Raw genomic sequence first — 20,606 nt, 5'->3', positions numbered from 1 at the left:
AAAGTTTGGCTCAATCCAGTTCAGATGTTTTAAAGAGGATTTGTATGGGGTACTTATTTATACTTGGTGAATTGGGTACAGTAGATGGCAGCCTTTACACGTTTTGAGATGTAGACAGTAGTACAGCATGGAAGCCATTCAATGCTGTCGACGGGGGAAGTGGCAAAATATATTCAAGCCAACTAAAATCAAATTCATTGACGCCATATAAGGAACATCTTCAAAGCTTTAACTTGCTCTGATACATCTTTTTCCGACAGAAAACTGAGAACAGTGAGTGCTGTCTTTACAGCTGCCAGAATACATTGAAAAATACTGTAATTTGAACTCACAGAACACGGGGGTCTCAGGTCTACCGCTGCCTCAACTGGCTACTTTGGGTGTTTCTGATTCAACAAAGTCCCACAATAACCCATGTTTGCTTCTCCAAACTGGGGACATGCCTCCCACCATCTACTGTAGGTTATATACAGTTATTTATGTTATACACATAAATATGGTACTTCATACAGGTCAGTGTTTTCAACTGAACTGTAGTGACTTTTGCTGAGGTCACAGCTGGTCTCTTTTATAGTTGCATGGCTAGTTCATCATTTACAGGAATATCACAAAGTGTACATAAAGAAATTATTTACGAACAAGCTCACGGTTTTGCAAGTTATTTTGATCCAGCAGTGGGTAAGTACAGTGTGTGCTGTGCAGATATAGATGAAGGCATTATCAAGCAAAATGGATTGTTTGCATAGACTGTATAGAAGAAGTGGACATGACCTACCTTGCTAGTTTGGGACTAGTATTTTGAAAAACTGAAACACTCAAACCTTAAAACACTGTGTTAGTGACAACCAATCGCAATGTAGTCAGGCCCTTAACCATCACCGCCTATAGTCTATTTTAGTTTAAATTGTACGATGATTTACAAAATGAACCCCATTCTGTATTGAAGTATAATTCATATAGTTAATAAAACTGAATACTTAAGGTAACACATGAGAGAAAGTAGGAACATGTCTACAGAGGAAACAAATCAAGGGATTTTAAGAGTCATTTTGTCATTCTATACCAGGGGTGCAAATTCAAAAGTACAATGGAATATGGCCCACAAATGAAACATGTGCTTGTATTATATTGTACTTCTTAAATGTATATGTAAAAACATATCAAACAGTATTCACCAGTTAATGAGCCCACTTTTCAAATAAATTCAGTCAATTAAAGTTAAGAACATTTTCTAACAAATCTTAGTTGATAAGAAAAAAGCCCAATAACTTATTTACATAAAAACCTTGAAATATACGCTTCATATTTTTCCTTATTATAAACAATTTGAGGCTTCTGTTTTTAGGAATGAGCTGCTAACAAAATAAATGAAACCCTGTAAAAAGCTGTGATGCATGTTGTTTTTTTCTCAAAGCATATTTAAGTATTATAGCATCATTTACCTACATTTGATTGATTTGGCTAACTTATAACTTAACATATGAGGCAATATACCAGCCCCTCGTATGTTTTTCTGTATGTGGCCCTCAGGGCAAAAAGTTTGGACACCCCTGATATGTACAATCTGATTGGTAGTGGAGGAGAGATGGATATGTATCCTGCTTGGCATTAGAAAGAATGCAACTTAGGCACGTTGCTTTACTTTTGAGGCATGCAAGTTGTTTGCATCGTAAATATAAAGACAAAACTGCCTCCTGATTCAACATGTAATTATTGTTCTCTACAGTGAATCACCATAGCCTGCATAAACGTTGCAACTTTAACTATGAATCTACACACAAGTAGTGGGTGATGACCCATGTCCCACTCTGTTAAATGTTAACTACCGGTACCCATATTAGTGTTTGGGTTGCATGAGCCCTGACAGTGTGTACAGAGTAAACACAGCCCACAACCCTGACTTCAGCACGGGGCCCTGTTCTCTGCGAGGTAAAAAGTTTGTGGCCCACATTCATGAATCATTTCACAGAGCAGCCGCAGTGGAGCTTCTAAGAGTAAGGGACGTACAGTGGAGGGGCCAAGGGGGCGTGCGTGATAAACATAGGAACAGGAGTAGGCCAGGGATCAAAATGTACAGGGGTTGAAGGTGGAACATTGTGCTCATGAATACATATTTACTTCATTGATCATTGGATTGTATACACATACATCGGAAGAGGAATGATTAAATAGGAATCCCTCCACTGCTTTCATCCCCATACAGCCTATCCTGCTCACTTAGAAGGTCGGTGTTGTGCAGATTGTCTTCTAAAAAAGAAATCTCTCATGAATAAGCAACCGTTTGTTTGCCTTCAGAGAGCGACAGGTTCGTCATGTGCAAAAAAGAGGGAACTGTGCGGCCTCACCTTTTTTTACTCTCAATGCCAAAATCAGCGATGCAGCAATGAGTCTTAAAATACCGGAAATTAGTTTGCAATTTTACACTTCAGGCTCCCTCGTCTTGAAGTATATAATAAGTATTTTGAATAAGCTTTTGCTTAGATTCCTGAAATAAGGTTTATAATTAAAACAAGCCTCAGAAAGCCCTGACACACCATGAATGGAGCCAATTATGCCAAAAGCCAATAATGTTGTCATATTGTGTGTGCAATTGTGTGAACCTTCGTAAGTGTACCTTCCTTAAGTATAAAGCCAATCAGAGCAATTTATTTTGCCAATAGCTTCGCAAAGGATTTTGGAAATGGCAGAAAAATGAAAAAAGGCAGATGCTGCAGGAAACACCGCTAAAACAAGGCCGACAGACACTCATCGACAACTCCGTCAGGCATGACATATTCACTTTTTGTTCTACAACCATTGCGTATACGTCAGCAGGTTCCTCACTTGTGAACATTGAAGCTTTACGAGTCAACAATAAAGGTGGCTAATAAGTGGCTGACTAGAAGTCATCACATCAAATACGAGTCCACCTTCAGAGTATTGACGTTGAAGTCATGGTGTTGAGAAGATTATTTAGCTAAACAAAACATGTGAGTAGCATAACTGTTTGTTTGAATTTGCTTATTTTTTTTAATAATCCAAAATCACAAAGAAAAATCCGATTAAATGGACATTGTGATCTTGTGTACCAGCAACCCCAGACAAATGAAAATCCCATGGGTGAAAAACCCAAAAGTTGTCTTTTTTCTTACTCAAGAACAAACTAAAGCACCAGAGAGTTGTTTTTTGCCACAAGACTTTACAATGCTCACTGCCTGCTGGAGATTGCTGCAGCGAGTCTCCATCAACAGATTCAAATGGCTTTGTACACTTTGTAAGAATCATTTGCATCTAATATGGAAACATTTCAATTTTCATTATATAATGAAAACAGTGACATTTGAAAGAAATTATAATTGGTCATGCAATTTCATGTGGCTCTTTTTAGATGTAGCTGAGCAACATTTTCTACTTCACATTTTCTCAGCAATAAGACCAGTTTATCGGGTTCATCTCTTCTGTAAATTATCTTCAGTTTTTTTGGTCACTGCTCAAAAATATCTAACAGTTGGTATTATTTCTTATTAACTACACTATGGACTTACTTTACACACAGACTGTTTACTTATGTATTTGTGCAAGTGCAATAGTCAAACTGATTGTATGTGCAGCTGACACACATCCACATTTTGGCTTGTTGTAAATGAACTGGGAATAACTGTCTGAAGTTTAACTCCAAGAGTTAATATATGTTAGCCAACATTAAATATCATTGCATTCTAAGGTAATCCAAGGATATATAATAATACAATATCACCTCAAAAATGTACTTGTATGTTCAGCAATGCAAAATACAGTATATACTATTAAACTCACAAGAAAATGTATATACAATCACATTCAGGAGCTTGGTGTAGGTTTTCTGTGATGGAAAGTAAGGTGGTAAGTAATTAATCAGTAATATAAGCAAGTTAGTAGAGGATTTTTGAAATGTCATAGTGACTTTTTACAACAATTGCAAGATTCAGATCGACTTTATGAACAGATTTGACAAAAGGAACTTTCTGCCTTCAATTTGGTTGTTTGCCTATGGCGGCCCACATGTGCAAATGCACTACAACTGCCCAAAACATTTCCATTAGCAGAAATGCGCTGCAGCTTCAGAAACGAAGCAAATACAAAAAAAAACAACTTGCCAAAACTCAAACAAGTTATGAAACATCTTCGACAACTTGACAACACGTGGAGCGTTGACTAAAAACGCTGCATAAACAACATTTGCAAAGCAAAAACGCTGCAAATACAAAATGCTGATAGTGCCTGTTTTAATTTGGGGGTTATAAAGTTGGCCAACTGTCCCTGCAACTTACCCAAAATGTACTTACGAAAAATGTGATCACATGATTCCTTCGGAAATTATTCCAGATCTGCTATAAGCTAGTTAGCTAACATAGCTAACTTAGTCATTTAAAAAAATACTGACAAAACAATTACAATTACGAAACAGAATAACTTGTGTAAAACAAATACATATCTTCCATTTCAAATAAAGGGTTGAAGATACTATATATAATAAGAGCTATACTTTCCTCCAGGAGGCAGCTTCCACAAGTAATAACAGAAAAAGGGAGGAAGATTAATACCCTGCAGCCTTGCCCTTCATGCATTTAGCTTTGCGGGCCCAAAACGTCTATTTTTACAAGTTAATAATTAATGCCTCGTTTTCAAACTAATATTCAAAGTGTTTTATTAATACCCCGTATTTCCCTTCAAATATGATGCAACTTTAAATCTTTCTCTGAAACTGCCTTTGAGCAGGCAGAGACTTTGCATTCAGGCCAGTTTTTCTGCAGCATGTGGTCAGGCCGTTAGCAATCCTTTGGTCCAATAAAGACCGCTTTTTCTCTCTCCCTGCTTCGATTCAGACCACAATCCCTCTCGGAGTCAGTTGTCTGCTTGGGTAATGGAAAAGGAGTATTTCCTGCTAATTCTTGTTCATTCCTTTTCCATCCATGGCGGGCCACTGGGACAGTGGTTGCTAGCAGCTCTCCCCTCTCAACATGTTACCACCATTGCGAAGTAGATTTTAATTTCGAGCTACAGGATCCAGCTGGATTCTGCCAGTTAGAGACCGTTTTAAACAATGCTAACTGTATGGCACATACTGTCCTATACGGGACAGGAAACACATTTCTCTTGGCATTATGAGACACAATTAACCATTACAAATCGCACAAAACTAAGCTCAATCAAGTAAAAAGAGAGATGAACTGCTACTTTCAGGGCCTTGAACTAATTTCAAAGCACAGTTTGGAGGTTTACCTTAAAAATGTTACAATTAGGCCTACTAGTTACCTGTTACAAAAATGTAATCACAATCATAATATAAAAGTAATGTAATCTAATTACTTTCTGTAACTTTCGGATTACCTTAATATCAAGAGCAATGAAAATCTGGTAAAATAAAAAAGGAATATCGATTACTAAAGTGTTTGAAACAACAGAACAGTGTACTGTGTCCTCAGCATATTCAGGCAGTAGCCTATAAATGTACACCAACAATGAAACACATTAGCACATACTACAGTTTAGAACAGCTCAAATAAAAATTAAACAAACAGAAAATGCAGTATTGGTTTAAGACATACAGTTAAGCTCAGACACACTCATTTATGAACAAAAGGGTTCAAATACTGACAAAAAAAAAAAAAATAGACCAAAGTAGTGAAAAGCAGAAAGCAAATTCAGGCAGTAGGTGTATAGATTCACACCTGGTTACGCAGTCTGGGTAAATTCGATCTGTTACTGCCCATGCCTGTTGCAATCAGTGGCTAATGCTTTCATGCATCAAGGCTTAGCTGCTTTATAAAGTATCATGTTCACAATATAAGCTAGCTAACTAATAATTTAACTGGTAACTTAGCTAGAAGTAGTTGAAACATGACCTCCTTATCTTTATCCTGAACTTGTTAGAAAAGTCATGAGATCAAAGAGAGATGCGAAGGAGAATCAAAGGGATTTAGGAAAACCCCATAACAGTAACGAGAGAAAACCTGAACTAGGCTAATGTTTTTAAAGCAACATTGAAAATCAGTACAGTGTAAGTCTCCATGCTGCACAATTCAAGTAAGGTTTTATTTCCAAAACTGTTTGCCACAAGGCATTATGGGATAGCATAATACCTTTTTATCCAATAAAGGACGGCCCAGTGCTCCCTCTGCTTTTATTTTGTAGGCTCTATTGTACGTTGGTATAGTATTCTTTTCATTGGTTTCTATAAATGCTTATATCGTGTTTCCTTGTAAACAACTTTGAGAGTTGAAGAATGTCCTTGTGTAAAGAACCCTGTTCATAAAGCGGCAATATGAATGGTTATGACATGGGAAAAAGATACACTCATAGATCATGGTATCATGTTTGCAGATGGTCCGGGTGGTCCACTGCCTTTAAGAGGAGCAGAAGAAATGCTTTCCTGGCATGATGGTATCGCCCCAAAGGAAGATGCTGGTTGTGGGTTGAAAGTGGATCCATGAAGAATGAGAGGTATGCACTGAGAGAATGAACCCTCATGGATGGCACCAAGCCCTCAGCTCTCCCCCTGGTTACTTGATTATAGAGGACAGGGACCAAATAACACTGGGTAGGGTTACACATTCTGACCGAGGGAGGTCTTTGAGTCACTGCGTGGCCACCGATGTTATCTGAGAGGATTACGGATGGTAAACAGTAAGGTGACTCTGGTACTTTCTCTTGCTTGCCTTGGCCAGATGCTCCATATATTGACATGTTGTCACCATGGTCCCAGAAGAAGTGTAGTCATTCCCGGCAGATACTCCTCTGAACTTCTCTTTGCTGTCGTCTGAAGGAATGGGTGTGGTTGTCTACGCCTAGCCACCCACTTATGACTCCTCATCGTAGGCAGGCTTATTGCTCACAAGCCCCACCCTGCTCTCTGTTACACACAAGCAATCCCAGCTTCTGTTATGGCAGGAGCTGCACATAGGCATTTACCAAACAGCCGTGGCATGCCACTCTCCCTGACAGCACCTCCCTGCCCTCTCAGGAGACAGACAGACAGACAGACGGAGCTGAGAGCAGACTGTACTGTCTGACGCCCTCACATCATCAAAACAGAGTGGAGAAAACGGCTGCCACCAGGTAAGCTCCGATTCAATATTCCTCTCATATCTCTTACTCAGTTGGATGGGATAGATGCTAGATCTTGACCTCAAAAGTTTTTCAATTTGGAACAGGCTTATTTAAATTCAGGGTCGAGTAGCTTTTGACAATAAAGTGATTTAACAAATTGCATAGAGTGGACCTATCGGCCTGTGCTGAATACTAATAAGACTTACAAGAAAATAAGTTGACTTTTAAAGATTAGAAGTTGGAATATATTTACATTTGATTTACACTTCATGTACAGAAATTGTACTTAAACCAACAGGAACAGATGTCAATGTGAACCCACACACACACACACACACACACACACACACACACACACACACACACACACACACACACACACACACACACACACACACACACACACACACACACACACACACACACACACACACACACACACACACACACACACACACACACACACACACACCAGCATGCTTTCTATTTTAACCTTTCCATGTTAACATACCATAGTTTTCTTTCTTGCATAAAGCCTATGGCAGCTGTTTCATCCTATGAGCTTTGGCTCCACATACCACACAACCGGGCTTAGATGCCACAATGCAACTGTGACCCTGCTGCTGTTGGACAAAGACCAGGAGCCAAGCAGTCCAAAATCCGAATACTTAGACATACAAACGTAAGGGTTTTTCTAGGACGTCTTTATGGAGGCAGAAAAAGAACATATGAATCTGGGAGCAGGAGGGGAAAAAGGAGTCCAAACTGTTGGTTTTAGTTTCTAAATCAACTCTGAACAGAAGTCTACGTTTAGAGTTATGCACTGGAGAAAACCGCAGTCTGTACAGCCAAAAAGTGGAGGAAAGGAATGATTTCTATGTGAACAAAACAAGGAAACATGTAGAGTTACAAAGTGTACAGACAGATAGACAGAGATTGGCAAAGACCACGGGGAAAACGTTTCTCACTGTTCAAGCTTACGTTAAGTGTCTGAAAGTGAACACATTAAAATAGTGTCAGGAAGAGGCTCTGTCCAAACACAGAACACATGGGTGGCTGGGAACATTTGATATGGTATTAAAACTGACAGCTCTGCAAGATCAAGGCACGGAAACCCATGGAAACAAAAATATCAAAAGGTATTGATGTATGTGGGGCCTTGAATTGTAAAACCACTGCGAGGTTGCACTTACAGCACAGGTGTGCTTTGAGCTAGATGCTAACATCAATTTTGCTAACAGGCTTAGAATGACAATGTTCACGTCTTATCTAAGTGTGTTAGTATGCTAATGTTTGCTAATAAGTAAAAGAAAAAACAGGCTAGAGCTGAGGCTGATGGGAAGGTCATTAGTTTTGCTGTTATTTTATCATTAACCAGTGTTGGAAATGCACTTTTTAAGAGTACTATGAAAGGTTGGAGTTGTACCTAAGGGGGAAATGACTATGAGTATACAATTCAAAGGGAACACATAAAATATCATCATTCCTATATCTTTTTTTTTCAAGATCATGGTGGCACTAAACATCACCACATTGGGATCACCAAAGTCTTAAGAATTGGTCATCTGGCAACCAGACAAATGTGTCTCCAAAGTGGCAGAACAACCAACCACCATTGTCATCCAGAGCCATTCCACTAGCATGGCTAAAACTCAGCAAAGTAACATATCATTGCTGGTACCACCAGGTAATAATCCAAAGGTTACCTGCTACTGACCTACATTTTGAATTTAGAATGAACCCTTAGTCCTTATCTGAGCCTGAAGCATTTAGCATTGCTTCAGAGCTAGGTCACCCGTCTTACTGTATCATGAGTTCAAATTTAATTTGTGGCTTTAGTAAGGAATGCTGTGGATCGAGATGTTGTGATTATGAGGTTTGTGCTGATGCAGGACTTCTTAAGGTCTGTGTGAGAAGGGACATATTTACAGAGAGGGGGAGAGCAGCTGTTGTGGAAACAGAAAGATGAAAACAACCCAAAGAAAGTAAAAGGGACCCTAAAAAAACCTTTGCCATTTCCTAATCTTCCCAAAAAACAGCCAGAGCTTTAGCTGGATACAAAGGAAACATTGATTTTGAAAGTCAAGAAAAAATGTAATTCGGTCTGATGCTTGACTTTGGATTGAGTTCAATGTGTGCAGACTGCAGAGGCAGCATTGGCTGGGGCCATTTTGGGGTAAGGCACATTTTATATGGTTAATTTCTTGTGTTTCCTGTGAGGTGGGCCTACTTATCCTAGTATACACAATTAAAACCTGTGCCACAGCATTGTGGAGACAGTTAGGCAATGACTCTTGGGAATTCCCTATCCCTAACTGTACTATATTGTTTCCTCTGTGGTTAACCGGTCAGAAAGTCTATATTAAGTAGGAAACGTGTGGGCTGCAGGAGTTTGCGTTGCACTGTTTGTCTGAATGCAAGACAATGAATGGTCCTAAATGTTCATTTCTGTTTCTGAATGTTATTATACAGCTTTCAATACCAGTATCAAAACAAATCTCTTAGCTGTGCAAAAAATGTGAAGCTACAACCAGGATACAGCTAGCTTAGCCTAGCATATAAAGATTGGAATCAGAAGGAAAAAGTTAGCCTTCATCTTTCTTAAGGTAGAAAAGCCTACAAGCACATCTATGGCTCACTAATTTGTTTTCTGATTTGTCTAATCTAAATAATCAAATTAGTTTAACCAGATAAACATTTTAGTTGTGATTTAACAAACCCAGGCTAGCCGTTTCCCCTGTGTCCAGTCATTGTGCTAACCTGTGTCTCCGGCTAGTAGTTTATCATGTAGCATTAAAAAAAGAGAGCAGTATTAATCTTCTCATCTAACTCTCTCTGCATAACAAATGTTTGGGAAGCATTTTTTCTAGGTAGATGTCATATCATGAGATGAAAACTCTTTGCTTCGATGCCCAAATGAGAAAGAATTTCTCTTGAACTGAAGCCAGCAGCCTGCGCTTTCAACTTAATGACTCTGATGTTCTCACCGACGTCGATTGAGATGTCAGCAGTAACAGGTGCTCTGCTGTACAGTGCAGATTTACAGAATCAATGGCGAATACAACCTCTGCCTGTAGTCTATATGAGGCTCTTTTGTTTCCTCTTAATGCCTCTCTAGCTCTAGACAAAATGATTGATCATCTTGTCCTCCCAGGTTGCTTTTCTACAGTGAGGGCATTTAATGGCATTCAATTAACTGTAAAATGAAGACACATGTCTGGGTCTCATCTCTAGACATGCACTTTAGTTTAACACCCACGTGTATAGGCTAAATTTAGACTTGTCAGATCGAGTGTTGAAAGATTCCACTCAACATCATAAAGGCCCACTGGCATTACGAACATACACACTGTATCAGTTTCAATGTATACCACATGTATTAGGTTTCTGTGTAAGGGACAGAAGAGAACATAAAGTGAGAAGGAATTTTACTGTAGCAAATCCTATTCCTAGATCAAGAAAATAATTAAACATTTAAAACTAGGCTGTTGCATGATTGGTCAATTCGAAGAGTTTATATCTGATGTGGGTTTTAAGAGTTGTTTACTTTTATGATATCAACAGAAATGTGCACTTTGCATCGAGTCTGAAGCTGTGGAGTAATACAATTAGGCCTTGGCTGTTTCTGATAATCATTCATTTCCAAAATGTTTATTGTAGACACATTTTTGGGATTTGAATTGTAGTAATGACAATTTCAGATTACATATTAGCAGTTAAAGTTCTTAGTTATTAAATGCAGTATTGAGAAAGTATCATCTGAGATAAGTACTAAAAATCTGGAACTATTAGAACTATACTTTAAAATCCTGCTAGGAAATTATTCCCCATTCTTCTGGGGGCCTCCTAGAACCACATGTATAGATAATGTTCATGTGGGACCTGCATCTATGCACGTACATTTGCAACATTTCACGTGTACATGCACACTTACATGTGCATATCAGTATCTGTTGATTGCAGTTTTGTTAGCTTTGCTCGTCATCAGAGATTGTGTGAATATCGGAGGTCAAAATTCCCAGCAGAGCCATTTGGCGGTGTTTGTCTGTTTACTGCATAGCCGACATTGTTTGGGGCTGCGGCTCGGTGGCTGCGGCGCCTCAAGAGGACAGCGAGCTGCCACAGGGGCTGGTGGTCAGGAGAGGGGAAGGGAACATGGGAGGAGGGAGGTAGGAAGTAAGGGAAGCAATAACTTCATAGACTATTTGCTATTATTGCAACAAAAAAAAGGGAAAGTCAGCAGCATAAGAGGAGAAATTTACAGTTAAAAAAAGACAAAGAAGCAAGTTACATTCACAGACTGTTAGGTAAAAGTTAACCAAGCATCTGAGAGAGATTGAAGACCATAGGAGACACGGAGAGAGCAAGGAAGGAAAGTAGTGAGTCACAACAATGGTTGTCTGTATTTATGTCTGTAGGAGTATATTTTTCTCCGCTGGCCATAGCTACTGGGCTGAAGAGTCCTCAGCTATTCTCAGCTCTGGTCCTGGATGGCAGGGCTGTAATCAAGAGAACATCAGGCCTGCCACTGTTGAATAATAGCAGCCTGTGCATGGAAGAAATGAAGCAGTGAGAGTGTGAGAAAAACAGTATTCTTCAGGAGAAGAAGAGACTGGGACGGAGCAAAAGAGAAAAATCACTCAAGCGTAATTGAATGTTTGTTGATCTTCGTGCTACATCTGGGAGAATGAATAACAGGCCGATTTTGAATGGAGTACAAAAAAGGGTTATTGCTGTTCAGAGTACTCCTCCATCTGGTCGTAAAATTAGGATCGAGTCTCCCACCAAAAATACCACAGCTAAACCTCGAGTGAATGTCACTGCCAAACTTAATCTGTTCCAACTCAGAATTCATGAATCTGATCATTTTCTTGGGGGGGTTACCACACAGTTACAATTTCTGCCACTTGTAAAAATGCCCTAACATGTGTTCTCCATGTGTCCCTCATTCAATTTAATGTCTATTTTGGTTTTGTTTGTTTTGCCAGGTACCAAAAATCCAACCAGATAATGTGGCAGCAAATGACTTGAACAACTGACAACAAAAAAGTGATGGAAGGACAAAACGGTAAAAAAAAGTCCAAAACATAATTATTTTTTTCCTAATTGGTTAAGAATACTAAATAACTGTTTTATTGTTTATAGGAAGTATATTGCACCATAAATCAAATGAAAATGGAACTAAAGGGAAGCCCCCATACTCAGTGGAAACCCCTTATGGCTTTCAACTTGACCTGGACTTCCTCAAATACGTAGATGACATAGAGAAAGGCAACACAATCAAAAGAGTACCAATCCAACGCAGAAGCAAAGGTCCCCGAGCCAGCACTCTTCCCAGGCACCTCAATCCTTCTGGGTATCGCCCAAGCCCCTGGGGATCTACTGGAGCTCTTGGCCCAAGGTCCATACTGTCATATGCCCATCACTATGGCTACAATTCCTGGGCAAATGATCACAGATCCCAACTTTCTCCAACAGGTCTCAGATCTCTGGCAGAGATGGAGGCCAGAATCAAGGAGTTTGATGAGCAACCTTTGGGTGAGCACATCAGACCTCATCTCCTCCGGGCCTCCAGTCTGCCTCTCACAGTATTACTGAGGCAGGGGTCAGAGTCCACAGATGACCCTGGAAGCCTTCGGAGTTCAAGGGACCACCTTGGGGAGAGAAACCCCTCCTGTGAGGATGTCTTCTACTCCTCGGACAGCCCTCGACCCCAGGACTGCTCAGGGCTGTTGAGACGCCTGACCGAGGCTCTCGAACGTGTGGGGGAGCTGGAGATGGAGGTGAGGGTGGTTCCAGAGCTCAGGGCGCATATCTGCATCCTTCAGGAGGAAAGAGAAAGGCTTCGAATGGGATTGAACCCACAGATCCAAACCCCATCAATGAATGGAACCACAGACCGCAACACCTCCTCCAATTACGGCATTATGGACATCAAAAGGCCTCGGCATGAAAGTCATGTCACATTTCCTAGAAATTACCAGATCAGTCAAGAAGACTCTAATCCCACGCACGAGTGGAGGACTAGTACAGATCTTGATGAACTGCTGACGGTGACGTCCCTGCAGGCTAAGGTAGCTATGCTGGAGCAGAAGCTCCATGAGACAGGCCTAGAGCTACAAAGAGCGTTAGGATTGCTAAAGGAGCAGCAGGAGGAGAGCAGGAGGAAAGATGAGAAGATGGAGAACTTTATCAGGAACCCTGCAGTGTGGGTTCATGCAGAGAAGGTGATGGTAGAACAGGATGGAGAAGAGACTGTTGTGAGATCAATTGAACCATATAACAAAGGGTCAAGTCCAGATGCAAGAACTGTTTCTACAAATGGACAAAAAAGTAGACAACAAGACCGGGCAGTGTCTGTTAAACCTGAAGACTCTTCAGAAGACACAGCTCTGGTCGTCCATCATATTAAAAAGATCAAGAGGCTGCTCCATAAGCAGTGGGAGTGTTTGTGTGCAGAACATGCATCAGGAAGGGAGGGTAAACCTCTACAGCACCCTGACCCCAAAGTCAACGCCCTGCAGCAGGAGATGATGGGACTTGTGGACATCCTTACGTCCTACTACACCCAACATGGACAGAGTGGAGAAGAGAGTATCCAACATGGAGGTACTGCACTGTAGTGATTAAAGCATAGTTGTATACTGAAGATACAAATCATGGTTGATCCGTGTCTGCTTCTTATCTACTAAAGAAAAATGAAGCCAATGCATTACTGCTACACAAGTATAATTATATAGAAGTCTATTCGAAAACCACCCTACTGTATTTGTTACTTAAATATTTTGATTGAACGTTTATTGTCTCAATTGCTAGTTTCCATTCTTGTTTAATATAGCATGATGTCCATTTAGACAATTATGGACCCATTGGGACTAAATTAGATGAAAAAAGCAGCTTTAGGGCCTGACTAACTTCTGGTTGACCGGTTGGTACCAAGGTGTTGTGGTATTTTCATGGTTTTTGTCTTAGAACTTTAACTCTTTCAGAGTGTGTTTTCAGTTCATGGACATTAATTGGAACATTATGGTCAATTGAAAATATCACAACTAAAATGTCTTTAATTGCAAAATGAATATGAAATATTAAAAAATATATATTATTTCAAACTTTGAAACGCGTTAAATTGAAGCCATTTGGGTTAAATATTTTTTAGTTTTGTAAGATTAGGCATAGGAGCTCTGTGTAGTGGAAAATCTGTGTACCACAAACTCATTTCCATTACCTGCCTAATGTAAATAGTCTGTGTCACTGCACATTTTATTTTACTCAAATTTCAAAGTACTGAGCATCAATTTCTATTACCATCCAGGCTACATCATGACAGCTGTCACATCTTGGCCCACAATACACTGACTAATTTACTCTCTTATTTCTCAGTATAAACAATTCTGACTAAATAGCTTTTGTGAAGAAATACTTGTCTCCTAAAGTACGACAATAAGCCATAAAACATGATGATGCGTTCCTAATGGGCATGTAATGTTGTTGTTCAGCTGTAGTGTGATATTTCATCATACCCTCTGTTTGTCTTCTGTGCAGCCTCTAAATCCCTCATGAGGACAGACGGATGCACCCTGATGTCAAAAAGCCTCCATTCTGTGGGTGTTAATGACGGGTTAGTAAATAACTCACCCACTTAAGCAACGTTTAGAGTTATGATTTTTGCTTAAACCATAGTTTTGGTTGACAGACATACTAACTTGAGGTTGTTTAAGCTACTGTCGGATGGTTTGACTGAGACAAACACCATAATTTAAGATTGAGGATGAATGCCACTCCCTCTGAAGTTGTCGGCTAAGGAAGAAAAACATTTTCCATTTACCAAAGCCTCCAGAGAGTTCATTTATGAGTTTAAAAATATTGGCAGAATAGGTGGAAAAAGTGACTGTGAAAGTTTCCAGTTTAGTTTTTGGTTAGAGATTACTAATGTATAAATATATATGGAGTCTATTGAGTTATAATATCTATGAGTCAACACATTATATATTATTTTTGAAACCTTTTTTTTCCTTTGACACCTTTAAAGGATGAAACTCTTAATTTTGACTGAATTATCCTGGATCATATGAATAATGCAAGAAATATCTTTCAAGAATTGGGACAAAAAACCCGGATTTTAAAATATATGTGATTTTAGATTATTTTCTTTGTTGATAACTTTTTATTAACATGACTGTACTTTTCTTATTAACGTCAACTTCTCACCTGCCAATGGCTGTATGCCATTGAAAAATGACGTTGGCTTTTTCCTAAATGAGCCAACTCAGACGCTGCGGAAATGTCTTTTTTTACAGATCTGATGGGTGTAGATTCAGCTGCCATAATGTACCAGCTTTTTTAGTGGTTTCTGCTCTCCTCTTCTTATGTTATTTTCTTTAAAGTCTCAAAAATGGAAATCTGGTTGGGCAAGACTGTGTGAACCAAAGCAGGCAAAATCAAAGTAGCATCCGCCCTAAGGAGATGGCTGCTCCCAAGGAAGATGCGTCCCCAGAGAAGAGACTGTTTGAGGGAGTGAGGCACATGAGACCAGACGGACATATGATACCAGGAGGAGCAGGATCAGAGCGGGCAGATGGAGGCATAGCGTCTGTGGAAGCAGAGAAAACAGCCAAAACGAAACCCCCAGGAGAACAGATGGAGGGGAAGTCTGGCTCACAAACCAGCACCGGGGGCAGGTGAGGCAACACGCCTTATCACTTTTTGTGATTGTGATGTTTACTCTTCAGGTAATAGCTCCTGTGTTTTTATTTCATCCCACGGGGCTATGTTTCTTTCGCATGTTTCTTTTTCTCTCTTTCCTTACGCACACATACTTCTTCCTCTAGGGAGATGGTGAATGCAGATTTTCTGGCTGCCTGTCAATTCCTCAAAGATCACATGGACAACATGGATAACCCCAATGAAGACATGGTGAGCAGAACAAAGAAACATTCAGCTTCTTACACTTATGGTATCCGTATAGTATTAAAGTAATACTTCACCAAAGTCTTATTTCTCCAGTTCTATGCTGACTGCTTCTGGAACTATATCTTTGCTATAACAGGCAGGCATGCTACTCATCCTGACATTTAATCACAGTAGACTGGGATCAGTCAGTTTAAAGCCACATTTTTGAGATCCTGGTCATTTATAACTCTTCAACGGGTTAAAGGAAATTGGACATTTGGGTCTGAAGTGATCAGAAAATCAAGCAAAGCAAATGTCCCCGAGAACTGAACAGCACCGAAGAAACTTGTGAAACTGAATTGCACTTCTCAATGTTTGTAGTAACCCTTTTAGGATATGTTGACTCCTGATAACCCTCTCAACGACTAGATCTTAACTTATCAGAGAAGAAAGCTGAGCAAAGTTAGCAGCTAGATCAAAGCCCTTTCATCCTGAGTCCATTAAACCGCGTCGGAGAGCAAACTGACACATTTCCAGAGAAACAGCTTTAACAGATTTAAAGTAAAAAACCCATCAAACGATGAACAATGCAGGACAGGCTGAAAAAGCTTGACTGCCATGACAAACTACCATGATCCCAAGCTACATCACAACGCTACCAAACTCCGTGTTTTGTCATAGCATAGTATAATTTAGGCCATATTTGATCTAAAGTTCGACCTATGTTTCCTTCTTTGTTTCCCCAGAGGAAGGCCCTGGTCCTGTTGTTCCAGCACTGGTTCGGTGCAGCCGCAGAGGAGGCTTCCGTGTGCAGCATGGTGGCTGTATACCTGAGAGAAGTGAAGAGAGTCACTCCTTCACTGATGGCCTTCTTGATCAACATGGCCGACGACAACGGCAACACTGCGCTACATTACAGCGTGTCCCACTGCAACTACAGCATCGTCAGCCTGATCCTGGACACAGGTAACAGCAGTGTGATGCAGAGCTAGTGGACAGAGAAGGATTTGGCTTCTGAAAATAATGACTTTTTTTCCTTCGTTATACAGGTGTGGGTGATGTGAGCATTCAGAACAATGCCGGCTACACCGCAGTGATGCTGGCCTCGCTGACCACCCCTGATGGGCCCGGTGGCATGGAGGTGGTCCGCAAGCTAATGGAGCTGAGCAACATTAATATACGCTCCAGCCAGGTACACACCCAATGAAGCTTAAATAGGACAAAGGTTATTTTTGGTTTGGGGCTTATGTTGTTAAATCAAATAATTAAGACACAATATTAAAAGGGTCATCCCACTGATTTGACACATAAATACACATTCACTTGTAATAAAGATTACTTTCTCTTATAATTGTATTCCACATTTCACTAGCTTCTCATGTTTATATTCATATTTGTATTCCTTTTCTTGTATCTTATCTTGTTTATGTATCTTTTATTTTTTTATATTTTAAAATGGAACAACTGACACAAAACTTAATCTCCCCTGGGAGGAAAAACGTATTCTGATGTTGATATTCAAACTGAGAAAAACAGTAGTTATATATTTATTTATAAAGGTGGCTCTTGAGGAAGCCTTTAGAAGTCTAAGAAAATAAGTGTGATGACATCTGGTCTAATAAATCCACAACCATGTTGCATTATGGGAAATAAAGGATGAAGTATGTTTGATGCTTGATCCACTCCACTAGGGACAAAGTATTTACATTTATCTGCTTCTGCATCTTCCAGTTTTTTATGTTTAAATGTTTACTTCCCATCTTGATAAAAGTGCAATACTACTAAATTGCTAATGTCCCACCAAAGTGTACTATAGCAGGTCCTGAAGCTAAATAGGGGACTCTGACATCTAGATGAACAGTATATACTGTAAGTAATGGGCTAACATGTAGAGATAAATATATTAACTTTAAAACAAATCGCTCAGTTGTCATTTTCTGTCCCTCTCCAAAGACGGGCCAAACGGCTCTGCACTTGGCAGTGAGACACGGGCGGGTTGTGATGGTTCGCCTGCTGCTGAGCTGCGGAGCAGACACGAACCTGCAGGACAGAGAGGGAGCAACGGCCCTGATGTTCGCAGCTGAGAGGGGCCACACACACATCGCAAGGCTGCTGCTGGAGAGGAGCCAGTGTGACCTCACCCTGACTGACAAGGTGACACTGCAGAAAACACACTTATACTTCCAATCAAATCCTTTAACCCTTGACCGGAGTAATTTCAGTTAATTGGATGAGAAATTGTCCCAAAAATTACAATTCTACAAGCAGCACCCCCACTACAATAAATTACAGAAAGATAGTGTTCATATGATGACTCCAACTCAATTTGTCCTGTGAAATCCTATTTGTTCACAAAAAGAACATATACTTTTCTCCTCACACAACCAAACACAAAAAGGGGTTAGATGTACAAAAGCTTGAATGTTTTGACTCACACTACATGGACGTGGGTGGACTGTCAATCTGCATGCAGCAGAATAAAGCTTTCCCAGGATTAATCAGGCTACAGTAAAACAAATCTCCCTGTGCTGAGATGAGCTAATCCGCTAACAGTAATTTATCTGCCAGTCTGGAGCGAGAGGAGGCAGGCAAGAGGGCGGAGGAGAGGATGCAAATATTCTATTTTTCACAGTCTGCATTTAAAGTAGTTTTTTCAAGACTAAATTAAGCACCATCAACCACTTTCTAAACCATGTTTCACCTTGACACAAACCCAGACTAATTAGACTAAATTAAGTCTGATGAAATTAAGTCTTGAACGTTTCTCCTATACATAAACATTAGCCTTGCATAAAGCTTTGTTATTTAATTGTCTCCAGGGAGCCTTAATTCTGTACCTTGATGCAACCATGATGAGTCTAACAGCAAGCATCTTTGTTAGGCTGTACTTTAGCACAGTGGTGCTTTATGCTTAATGCTAACGTCATCATGACAGGGCTAACAGGCTGAATCTGAAACCTTTTAAGAATTGTATAATCACATCAAACACCGGTATTTAAGCCTTTCCACTGCATATTACTTGAAAAACATTATGCAATAGTGTGTGGAAACACCCAAACATTAATCAAGTGTAACAGTACGAGACAAAGCAAGCTAGCCTACTGTAGATAACTAGCTCGGTTCAGTCTGCCTGCCAACATCCCACACCACCCTGGGCTTGAGTTGTGTAAAAAGAAAAACTACCTGATGTATTTGAGCTACCTGAGGTAATATCTAGCTAGCCAAATGGTAGCATCTGTTAGCAGCAGTTAGCTGTTAGCATTATTTTAGCAACAAGCTAAGATTTCTTACAATCAGAAAACTCCATGAAAAACCAAAAGTTGAGGCAGAACAGCCTTATCAAAATCATAGGTGAAAACCAGAAAAACGTTTCTCTAAGAATATTTAATTCTCCTTGAATTTGTGGGACCTGCTCTACAAAGTAACAGAGTAGCAAAAACACCATTCCCCTATTACAAGTCAGTGTAACATCAAAATTAGTTTTGAAATGCTTATTTTTACGGTCAAATATTAATCTTTATCTCTCTTTTTTTCTCCAGCGTGGTCAAACTGCTCTCTCTATCACCATGCAAGGCTCCCACGCTGACACAGCTGCACTGCTGCAGGCCCATGCTAAAGCTCGTGCTTTGTAGCCGACTGGAAAAAAGAATCGGATGCTCTCACATTTGCTCTTTTCTGTCTGGTGCACTTTGAAACAGTTAAATGCCGACGCTGTTTGCTTGGGTTGAGCCTCTGCTGTCATATTGTTTATGATTTCTGGACATTTACACCAGCATTAGCTTGAGTTTTGTATTGGATGACGTAGTTAAGGCAACGTAATTTGTCTAAGGGATAAAGCTTACCTGATGCAGTACACAAGAAACGTGCTACTTATTTTTGTCTTTACTGTTTATAAAAAGGCATTTCTGATCTTTGCACATCCAATTACAAGCTTAGCTTTGCAAACAAAGCAATACAAAAATATATTTATTGTATAAATTGAGTGTGCAACATTAATATGTTGAAAACTTTATAAACAAACGTTGTTTTTTGTTTTCAGAATTTTACTGATTATTATATGCATTCTCATAGCAATTTTAAAGAAAATGTGTGTAAAATATACAAAGAAAATCAAATTGTTGCATTACAAACACTTGTAATCACATACATTTTGGTGCCAATAAACCATCTTGCTAGTATTTGAGTATTAACTGCCTTTTTAAAACAAAATAACACAAATCGGATTTGTTTGAAAGAGCCAAACATGCTCTTAAATATGTTGGGGCATAACAAACTCACTTTTCGGCTTTGTTGCTGTTGAGACAGACCTGACCAGCAGGGGGCATGGCTTCTCCATGTTGCCATATATAAAGACAGCTAATTCAAAAGCAGTACAACACATACAGAGAGAAACAATACACATAAACCTGGAGTTCTAAAATGAGCATATCCAGGGATTAGATCTAATCCCTTTCAAGTGTGTCAGACAATTATAAACATGACTCCCACAGAAGTGTACTAATTCCACTGTGAGAGAGGACACGATGATATTCACCTGCAAACCAACTGTGGGCAGCTGGTATGACTCAGTCAGGCGTGAAAGCAGATGCGTTTTGAGTGGCCTTCCTCCTTCTAAACCCCTGGGAGATGGTAAGCGACTGAAGTTTTAG

At 39.8% G+C, this 20,606-nt stretch overlaps 1 protein-coding gene across 2 annotated transcripts; it reads left to right on the top strand.

Annotated features, from left to right (window-relative positions):
• Window positions 1-6,898: 6,898 nt before the first annotated feature.
• Window positions 6,899-20,125, top strand: LOC134865568 (KN motif and ankyrin repeat domain-containing protein 4-like). 2 transcript variants are annotated; one of them, XM_063885174.1, is made up of 11 exons: window positions 6,947-7,077; window positions 8,575-8,755; window positions 12,057-12,136; window positions 12,214-13,677; window positions 14,611-14,686; window positions 15,453-15,746; window positions 15,897-15,981; window positions 16,704-16,923; window positions 17,007-17,149; window positions 17,911-18,111; window positions 19,497-20,125. In XM_063885174.1, exons 3-11 carry the CDS (start codon window positions 12,121-12,123, stop codon window positions 19,587-19,589), a joined length of 2,592 nt encoding a protein of 863 aa, XP_063741244.1. In that variant the 5' UTR covers window positions 6,947-7,077; window positions 8,575-8,755; window positions 12,057-12,120; the 3' UTR covers window positions 19,590-20,125. The 2 variants fall into 2 exon arrangements, with proteins under 2 accessions (XP_063741243.1, XP_063741244.1); XM_063885173.1 differs by lacking the exon at window positions 8,575-8,755 and having other exon boundaries at window positions 6,899-7,077.
• Window positions 20,126-20,606: the final 481 nt, after the last annotated feature.

This window comes from Eleginops maclovinus, chromosome 6 (assembly GCF_036324505.1).
Source record: "Eleginops maclovinus isolate JMC-PN-2008 ecotype Puerto Natales chromosome 6, JC_Emac_rtc_rv5, whole genome shotgun sequence".
NCBI lineage: Eukaryota > Metazoa > Chordata > Actinopteri > Perciformes > Eleginopidae > Eleginops > Eleginops maclovinus.
Note: the sequence above shows the minus strand (reverse complement) of the source record. Positions and strands in the feature narration are given on the sequence as shown.

Bases quoted from the DNA above. Each gene is read 5' to 3' on its own strand.
- LOC134865568 (XM_063885173.1), top strand. The intron at 15,747-15,896 runs GTGAGGCAACAC...TTCTTCCTCTAG, and splicing joins CAAACCAGCACCGGGGGCAG to GGAGATGGTGAATGCAGATT. The intron at 17,150-17,910 runs GTACACACCCAA...CCCTCTCCAAAG, and splicing joins TTAATATACGCTCCAGCCAG to ACGGGCCAAACGGCTCTGCA.